At 32.5% G+C, this 10534-nt stretch overlaps 1 protein-coding gene across 1 annotated transcript; it reads right to left on the reverse strand.

The window, feature by feature from the left end:
• Window positions 1-7732: 7732 nt before the first annotated feature.
• On the reverse strand, window positions 7733-10177 carry LOC140744768 (probable oligoribonuclease). Its single transcript, XM_073076421.1, has 3 exons — window positions 10055-10177; window positions 9343-9575; window positions 7733-8634 (listed from the first exon to the last, which is right to left on the reverse strand). Exons 1-3 carry the CDS (start codon window positions 10122-10124, stop codon window positions 8284-8286), a joined length of 654 nt encoding a protein of 217 aa, XP_072932522.1. The 5' UTR covers window positions 10125-10177; the 3' UTR covers window positions 7733-8283.
• Between the last annotated feature and the right edge of the window lie 357 nt (window positions 10178-10534).

The raw sequence follows: 10534 nt of genomic DNA on the forward strand, positions 1-10534 counted from the left end.
GGCTCGGAGACAAAATATGTAACTCCTCAACCGATGGGAATAATTGAGTCGTGTTTGAAGATATTTGGTGTAGGAGGTTCTAATGAAATTGCAAATCATTGACTATTTAGTTAGGTTAGGTTGGAACACATAAGACAATATAAAACTAAGCGGGCAGGGCGCGGCAGCGCCCTGCGAGCGGGCGGTTCCAATCAATGTAAATTCAGACCGTACCTTAATTCATGATCACGTTTATACAATTTTAATATTGTATTAATATAAATGTTATTATGTCATCACTAAAAAGGGTAAAAAAATTTTAACAAAAAATACAACCGACTTCTATGTCACTACATAGTAAAAAATAATTCAAATAAATGTTGGTTTAGTACATATTTCTGAAGTCGGCGCTCAATATATTTCGTTCGAATTATTTTTTACTTTGTAGTGACATAGAAGTCGGTTGTATTTTTTGTTATTTTTTTTACAAACACGCGAAAAGAAGTACCTATAACTTCAATAACGGTTTTTTTAAAGAAAGTTTATTTACTTATAGTACTCTAATCGGGTTGTTGAATAGCTAAAAATGCTGAAACAGGTGTGTAAATAGAAAGGCGATTTATAACAGTCTTAAGGGTTGATCTAAAAAAACAAACAGTGACTCAGATGCTTCATTATGTCTTATGATAATTTTCTTAGTGCTCCAAATTAACGGATATTAAATTAAAGTTCCATACCCGATTAAACGACCCTAAAGGTTGATTTTCCAAAAACGGTGAAATATGTGTTCTATTATTTTGAATCAAAAAGCTAAATTCCAATTTTCATAGACTTTGCTTCAAAATCTGCCGATTTCTAAACGAAGTGTCTTCTAAAGCCAAATGCAAATTTTTACAGTTTTTGCTTCCAAATTAACGGATTTTAATATTAACGCCTTCAATCCAACCCCTACTTAACCAACTTAAGGGTTGATTTTGCAAATATCGTAAAATAGATATTTAATTACTTTCTATCGAAATCCTATCAAATACCAATTTTCATATAGATTTGCATCAAAACTGGGGGACTTTAATACAAACTTTCAACTCTTATTTATTCACGGAAACGCGGTTGAACAGGATAAAAAGTATCCTATGTCCGTCTCCTGGTTCTAAGCTACCTCTCCACCGATTTTCAGTCAAATTGGTTCAGCCGTTGTTGAGTTATAAAATGCTTCACGAAAACGCGGTCGAACGGGATAAAAAGTATCCTATGTCCTTTTCCTGCTTCTAAGCTACCTCTCGATTAATTTTCAGTCAAATTGGTTCAGCCATTCTTGAGTTATAAAATGACTTCACGGAAACGCGGTCGAACGGGATAAAAAGTATCCTATGTCCGTTTCCTGGTTCTAATCTACCTCTTTACCAATTTTCAGCTAAATCGGTTCAACCGTTCTTGAGTTATAAAATGACTTCAAGGAAACGCGGTCGAACGGGATAAAAAGTATCCTATGTCCGTCTCCTGGTTCTAAGCTACCTCTCCACCAATTTTCAGCCAAATCGGTTCAGCCGTTCTTGAGTTATAAGTGGAGTAACTAACACGACTTTCTTTTATATATATAGATATTATCCGAATATATAATATATATAAATCTCGTTACTGTATTTATATACTAATATCCGAAATAGCTTAACAGATTTGAATGAAATTTTGTAAGCGTGATTCATTACAGCTTGTCAGATAATATACTTTTTGACCCGATAGCCATATGCCGATAGCTGGCGAATGTACCTATTTGAGATATTTTGTAACACAACAATATGCTCGAATTCAGTAGCAATTTTGTAAAAAGCGAAATAACTTACTGCATCGCATCGATACCTAATATATAAAGTATCGGTTCTGATTCCAATATAAAGTTTATATAAAACGAACAACTTTGGCAGCACGATAAAGACGCAATTATAACTTTGAATGTATAAAAGTTACCAGAAAGTTGGCAGATACCTACTGACGCTTGCAAAAGTTATATCGTTTAGACCTTCAAGTAATAATTTGTTTTACTGTTATCTGATACTTAGGCAGTGACAGCGTAATGGTTCGAACTCTTACGGTGGCGGTCCCGGGTTCGATTTAAAATTGTTCTGATTTTTGTAAGTTAGGTGTATGCGTTAAGAAATTACCTATCACTTGTGCCCAGGAGTGGGACAAAAATGTTGATAACGATTATGATAGTATCTTATATCGGCGTATTTGTCGACAGAAAATATCCGAGTAATGATTTGAAAATAAAGATGGAGGTATTCTGAAATTGAGGCAGTACGAAAAGTTACTCAATTTGCATAAGAAGGACGTCATTTAGTCGGAGGATTTTAATTAACAGTAAAAACCTCTTTAAATATTAGGAACCGGCATAGAATTGACGTCGTTAAATATTAGGGATATTTAAATATTTGTGAGGACTTGAGTTTTAAGGGACTTTCCGGTTCCACGGGCTTTTTGATTTACTTTTAGGGACAACATTGAGTCTATATTAGTTATGAATAAAGAGAGTCTATATATTACTGTTATATATAGGTACTATGTAATATATGTATTTATTGGTTTATTAATATTTTCTTGATTTGGTACCGGAAACTCATTTTATTCTTTGCAAAGATACAAGTACAGAAAATAAAGTTGTATAAAAATGTAGAGTCTGGATATACTTGTTTAAAATTTCTATTACAGACAAGCTTTCTACCTAGGTACCGCTTCAATATACTATTTTTACTATATAAAAATATATATTGGGTTTAATGAATATTTCAAAACCTCTGGGATCGTTTTCAATACTTACTTCTATTAATATATTATGTGCAACTATAGAAAACTTTATAATTATATCGACTCTTCCTCTAAGTTAAAAACAGGCAAAACAGCGAGACACAGTAGTTGCAAAATACTTTACCATAAATTTGAAAAGCCATCAAATTAATATTTTATTTAAATAAGTTTCAGAATAACATTTTTATTACTTTTATTTCAATGGCTGAATGCCAAATGATATTGTAAGAGGTATGCTCTTAAAAGTTAATAGGCGTATTGCCAATCACCTGGAAAAACAATCTTGACTTCAATTTATTATTCCAATAAATGTTAAAGCGATCGGGAAAAGATCGCTTTGAAGTAAAACTTATTTATATTTAAAGCAATTATTGTAGTTGTAGAGAAATCTACAGCTACATATTTCAAAGTTTAAATTTGGAATAAAACTGTCAAGGATGTTACTGAAATTTAAAGTTTAAATTGTGTTGAGAAATTTAAATTTTAAATTTAATACAGAAAGATTTTTGCCAGAGTTTCGAATTTGAAAATATGTGCCTCATTTATTTAATAATGTGGAATTTAAAAGCAGGCGTTTGGAAAAAGAACGTTAAAAATAAATGCCTTTTGACAATATTATTTCAAAGCATAATCCGCGAAATGCCGCTAAAGAATTCTGTAGCACAGCTGTACTTAGTGCTACACTGAAAACTTCAAACAGCTTTGTATGCGGTTTCTTGTTGCGGTATTAACTTTAAAAGCTTGAATGTCCAAGTAAATGGAATAAAATTTTATTTTAAACAGAAAACATTTAACTTTCGTGTAAATAAAGCAATAAAGAAAGTTTTGTTAACAATTTACTCTCTTTTTAATTACTTGACATTAATTGATTGTGGACGGTAAATAGGCGAGATTCTTCATTTAATGTTTCTTGGTTTTATTTAGTTTAGAAGCACTCATGAACATTTGTTTATATATGTGTGTTATACGAGCACAGAATTAGGACGACAGTGACAAATGTAGAGACCACGATTTTTACCTATTTCAGGCGATGTCTATAAAGTTTTATCCGGGAAAGTAGCTCTGAATCATTGAACAGATGAACCTACTACCCATCGAACTTTGTATATTTTAGACAGAATCTATACGAGATTTCGATACTAGACTAAGACTACAAAACTATAATTTATTCTGCTGTTAGCTGCAAGCAAGCAAGCAATTTTAGTTCTACAATACCACAATTCAAGTTGTCAATAAATTAGCAAAAAAACGGTGATATATAATATATGCAATCTACGACAAGTAATAATTATTTCATTTGAGTAGGTATACTAAGTAAGTAGTTAATACTAACAAAACCTACTCATCAATCTTCAACCCTAAATAAATTAAACGTAGTGCTAAGAACATCATGCTTGGATGATAGAATGTTCGTGTTTAGTTAGATGCATATAGTAATAGTATCTATAATGTGTTCGTTTGTTGTATGCAAAGATTTATCATGTTACTATGGATCAAATATCTGAATTTCTCGTAAAATAGATATTATATACCTGGATCAAAAACAGTGTTGAAACTGAACTTGATACTATTGTAGGATTTCTAAAAAGATAGTTTTGGGAAATAAATTTAGTTAAAAAAGATTGTTTTGAAGTTTTCTTTACCTTTTAAGACCCTTTAGGAATAGATACCTTCAGATGAAAAATACAGATAATGGACTCCAACAGAAAAATAACAGTTCTTTACGCGGGTAGGTACCGATATGTGTTTATGACGTCACTATGTTTGTTGTTTAATTGCAAACAACAACTTATACGTTGTAACGTTATAATAACAACAACAATATTTCTAAGTAAATATAAGTGGTTTTATATTGGAAGAAACTAACGGATTTAACGAGATTATAAGTATGATTTGAAAATTAGTCTTTGTGTTATCATAATATGATCTTTATTTGCTAAATAAGGAGTAATGGTAGCATGAAACGAGCATGCAGCCCACCTCGTGAAAAATGGTCGTTGCCGGCCACGGACATTTTTACATCGACCCAAATAACATACGTTTTCCACTTGAATTCGAATATAGATGCATTATTGTTGCTGTGGAGTTCACATCGCTGTCCTATTGACCTATTGACATCGCTGAAATTTTCTTACGTAACATAATGGCAAGACTTGACACTGTTGCTATTTATATAGCATTAATAAAAATTAAAGTTAACCTGAAGAAATACGAAACCTACTTTTAGCAGAGCCGCATCTTACTATATGTTTTCAACCAGAACACGTTACTGCTGTTATGTTGAAGTTGATGTTATGTCTGTATCACAGTAGAATTACCACAGGTTCTTGAAACCTTAAACTGGTAAGTGTGCACTATCTTAAAAGTACAAAACTGTATTGTAGTGTTTTTAGATTTCATACACAACATATGTACCTATTATAAAAATATAAAATAAAGAAAGACAAGAGTTTAAGTAAAGTACGACGTAGAAGTTCAATCGAAACCTAAATATTTTTTTTATAATATAAGAGTAGCAGACAGGCATGCAGTCCATCTGGTGGTAAGTGACTACTGTCGCCCATGGATATCTGTAATGAACCCTAGATAAGATTAGATTCCTACCCGAGGTCGACCACAGATACGCCGCTATCCCTGAGGACTAAGCTGGAATGCCTCGAAAAATTATGGCTTCCTTATGCCAGAAATAGGTGTGACGGTGGTGCCGCCAGAGTAGAAATACAGAGGGTTCTACCCTTTTAATTATTAGTTTTGGAGGAAACCTAATAATAAAATGTTTTGACGAGCACAAATTACCTACTTACATTGATAATTGTACTTTTAACTTAAGTGGAGATTAGATACTCTCAACTTAAGTTAAAAGTACGTAAGTACCATAACAAGTCTTAGAACTTGCCTACTTGAACGTAATGTGAAAATCGTCCTCGGCATCTAGGCAACTAAACGCTACGTTGTAAAATATTCAAGGTTTAAATTAGTTAGTACACCTTAGGCAGGTCAGTACCGTGTCACGCGAGTGTTAATAAGAAATTACAATCGACCACGCGAATCTAATGTAGGTAATCCCTAAATGTTCTTTGTAAAATTTAGTACACTTTCTTATCATACTTGAAACATGTTTATTACGTTTTATTACCTACAACTCCCAGAAAATTTTAATATGTTACGATGTAAATTATTTATTTGTGCGTGTTGCCTCGTCGTTTGGTGGTAAGTACTGGCTATTTTTATGTAAGTAACGAAAGCTGTTAAGAATAATACATCCATTAAGATCTCGCTTGAACTAAGCTTGAACATAGAAATATGTGTACGAATCCACATATTATAGAAAGCGCACCTGAGATTTATTAAAGATGCGCTACTTTCTGTAAGAAATTTCGTCTGATTTTTATAGTTATTTCTAATAAATCGTATTCCAGCTAAGCATGCTAAGTTCTACTGTGAAAAAAACTTTATTTTATTAGATTTATCAGCTCTTCGGATGATTTAAAACATTAGTCAGACGTCAAAAATGAGGCACCTACTTAAATGTGAAAAAATATGAGAGCGCAACGAGTCAAAAATATTAGCAATAAATATAATTGGATTGGCAAGGCAAATAATATATATAGTAACTTAGTCTGAATTAGCGCATCTAGTGATGTGATGTGAGGCCTAAAGACGTGGGTCTTTAGGCCTCACATAAGAGACACCAAGTCTATCACAAGATACTTAATAGCAAAAATCTAAGGTATAATATTTATCGTCCCTATATTTTATCACAAAAGATATATAAACGAAAAGAATAAAAAATCGCTGTATTTCTGCCATATGAGCATAAAGACGATCAAAGGGCTATTATTAGAGATCAGTGAACTTTTCCTGGTCAGTGAATTTTATGTAACGGCGGCGTGAATCGAATATGGCCACATATCAGAAAAAAAGGTCAGACACATAATAACAGCGACATCGGCATTTTTCGTTCTACATTATCTTTGAATATTTTCTATTGATATGTAAAGTTAACTTATGTTTATCATTAAATATATTATCATCAACAATTTACTGTCCCATTGCTCTCCTGGGTCCCCTCAGAATGAGTTAAGACCATAAGTATAAAATAATTAATTTATAATACGTATATGTACTTGAAAAAATAGAGATGAGCACGTGCCTAGAACCCTGGACTCCCAACGTGAGCTTCCACTACGCTACTAGGTAAGTACCTGTCTACTGCTTCTACGAAAGAACAATTATATTACGCCATAATAATGACATGTTTCTTTAGCGTTTTAGTAATTTCGATGAAATATACAGGTCACGTACTCGTATTACCAATTAAGTATCGAAAGAATCTGAACTATTCATACAATGATTAACAACTATGATAGGGATTTCTAATAGGAAATCTACTTTCCAAACTGAGCCAACCATCTTTTTACAAGGATCGAATTAGATAGACTTATTTATTTTGTTGTTGCAATTTTCATCTTCCTGCCATCTATCGGCAAGTAGCGTTAACTATTTCGTAATTCCACTTGATAATAGATGGCGCTACCATCTACGTCTCTAAAGACAATTTCTATTATTATTTCTTATTATTATTTGTATACTAGCTATGGGCGCTGGGCGTCGAGGAAAGAATTGAAATAGTCTATTTCGCGAACGAATTAATAGTCTTTATTTAAATTTGAAACAACTTGTAACAATAAGGAATAATAAGAAATATATGAGATAGATAGTCACTTTCCGCGATGGAGGTAAACTGTTCCCATGGCGGACGGCCACCTGCACGTGGGACGCGCCTCGTCAGCGTTGGCCGTTCCGCGAAGACACGATGCAGCGTGAGCACGGTGTAGGGCTGCGAGATGCAGCCTTAACGTGTAGGGCTAACCCTTACACATAACTTACTGTTCCGTGATTGCACACAAGAATTCATGTTATTTCTAAATGTAAATAAAACAACATAGCGATTCTCAATATTTTTAAATTATCACATATATCGCAACAAACTTGCAACAAATCATAACTGTTGTATTTAATCTGACTGTTTTATATACTAAATATTTATAAGCCAATCATCCAAGAGATTTCATGAACACCGTAAAATATTATGGTAATTCTAAAAACTTATTTTTGAAAAGACTTCATGAAATAAGATGGGTATTATAAAAAAAAACTTATTTTAAGCAACGGTGTTGCAATTCCGTTAAACGCCAAAGCCACTAAAGCTGTCAAGGTTAACATTTAGGGCCCAACTTAATTTAAGCACATTTCTGGAAGTACTAATAATGGTATATTAAAGTTTTGTACTTAATATGTTATTTGTTTTAAGGATTATAATAATCTTTCTCCTTATTTCTACTGTACTTGACTGTTGTTCCTATTTCGCAACTTATCGCTATAACATTTCAATAGAGCTTAATTCATTAGAATATATTCATCAACAAATTTTTTTCATGGTATAGCAGTATTCGGCAAACATAGCTTTTACAATTTATTTAATGTAAGAAATATCTACTAATTACTTTGTTTAAAAATATGTTCTCTATAATACTTCATTTCCTCAATACTCTCCATGATATCACTCATACACCGGTGTTGGAATTTCTTTTGTGGTATTCTTGAAAAGTCTCTCGGGTACCACCTCTTGGCTAACTCTTTTATAGTGCTAACATCTATGATCCTATAGTGCAGATACTCATCAAGAGTAGGCATATATTCGCGTAGAAATAGTCTGTCCATGTAAACACTGTTACCACCTAAAGGGCACCTCTTTTCCGGTACATGAGCTCTTACAAAGTTCAATATTTCCTGCTCAGCTTCACAAACTGATATTTTTGATTTCCGACTAGCCTCCGTTAGTCCACTCTGTAATGTAAAAGGCATGTAAAGCAACTTATTTATTTACAAAAAAATGAAATTATAGTAGTAGTTCATTAATAGTGCTTTATAGCATCTTTTTCTTTGAGCTATATTCACAAATGTAGCTAGCTACCTTTGTAGTGCCAGTAATACAGAAAAAATATAAATGTGCAAGAAAAATAATTCTTATTTAAACTACACTTCTTTAGATACATAAAAGAATATGAGAGTGAAATTTTCACCTACACACACAGATTCTTTCACAAAAATGTTTGTACCAATTTTTGTAATTTTAGTCTCAATTAAAGGTAGTAGAACTCTCTTATCTGGGCTTGATTACAGATGCCCATGGGTGGCAGAAGGCACTTACCATCAGGTGGACTGCATACTCATCTGTTACTCTGTTATAAAAAAAACGAAAGTCTCAATTATATTATGATTTTACTAATATCACTAATTATATCAAATATTAATATTTATGTATTACTAGCTGACCCGGCAAACGTTGTGTTGCCATATAAATTAAAAAAATGTTAAGGGTGAACAACCCTTACCACTTAGGGGTATAAAATATAGATAGTAGCCAATTCTCAGACCTACTGAATATACAGACAAAATTTGGTGAAAATTGGTAAAGCCGTTTCGAAGGAGTATGGTAACTAACATTGTGACACAAGAATTTTATATGTAAGATAAATAACATAAAATCAATACCTCACCATGTTGTGTAATGCACCATTGATTCATGTTGTCCAAAATGTTATCTGGCTGATTTATAATTATATTAGGTCCAGTAGCGACAATATTCAGCTCTGCATCAGTTATTAGACAGGCAATTTCTAAGATGTGGTCCTTGTGTATATCAAGCCCAGTCATCTCTAGGTCTACCCATACTATGTGTTGTGCTGCACTCTTCGAACTAAATGGTTTCATTGTTACTAGAGTTACTGAAATAAGGAATGTATTTCTATATTAGAATAAATACAAGTAATTTAAACAATCCCAGGCACGGTGGGTAATTATTTGGATATTATATGCATATGAAAATTAAAACGATCATATGAAGAAAGATATTGTAAAGTAAACTAAATGCCTGAGTTCTCCAAAAATATTTTTAAGATTATTGAAATCTGTTTCAAACTTTGTCTGTGCCTGTGATTGCATATTCTGCAGTTTTATTTCGCACTTAGCCTACTAATACTTTGCAGAAAGTGAATCCTTGTGTCTGCTCTGATTGTTCGCAACGAATAAAAGGTTTTAGTGTTATAGATGCCATGGACACACAAAGAAATGTACAAAAACCTAGACCCTGAACAGATATGTAAATTGTTATTTTAGTAATCTGTACACAGAACTTGTAACTTAGGTCTCTCAAATGCCGCAATTGTGTTTAAAAGCTCTTAAATATTTTAGAAATGCAACTCACCACTTGGCCTTACCACAGCGTTAAGAATATTTTTAATGCTACTCGTGAAGAATTGACGCAGTATGCTCATTTAGGTATCTTATCAGTAATATTAATCAAATCTTCATATATTCCATTGAACTATTGAAGTAAACGGATTCAATATTACCGACGAATTTAATTTAATAACCTTAAATATAATCAGCGGCGCCAAACCTATAGAATAGAATAATAGATTAGGGTTGTAAGGAAAAGGAATCGATATACCACAACATCGATATTTTTATCTCCATACTTCATATACCGATAGTGTATATTATTTTTCGAGTATCATCGCATTGTCTCATCAATTCATGAAATAAGTGATACGTTGACGTAAATTTAAATAATTTATAATTGCAAGATTACAGATCCAAAAAGGTAATAAAAGTCTCATTTGTAATATAAAACCCATTGACTATAAATCTTACCCAAAGAGCATAGTAACCTATGTGATCTTAC

This window comes from Epargyreus clarus, unplaced genomic scaffold, assembly GCF_041222505.1.
Source record: "Epargyreus clarus isolate Ecla_fem2 unplaced genomic scaffold, WU_Ecla_fem_2.2 ptg000009l, whole genome shotgun sequence".
Classification (NCBI taxonomy): Eukaryota; Metazoa; Arthropoda; class Insecta; order Lepidoptera; family Hesperiidae; genus Epargyreus; species Epargyreus clarus.

Excerpts from the sequence above, each read along its gene's own strand:
- LOC140744768 (XM_073076421.1), bottom strand. The coding sequence starts at position 10,124 with ATGAGCATACTGCGTCAATTCTTCACGAGTAGCATTAAAAATATTCTT. Across the intron at positions 9,576-10,054 it reads CGCTGTGGTAAGGCCAAGTG|TAACTCTAGTAACAATGAAA; the intron begins GTGAGTTGCATT and ends TCCTTATTTCAG. Across the intron at positions 8,635-9,342 it reads GCATTACACAACATGGTGAG|AGTGGACTAACGGAGGCTAG; the intron begins GTATTGATTTTA and ends TTTACATTACAG.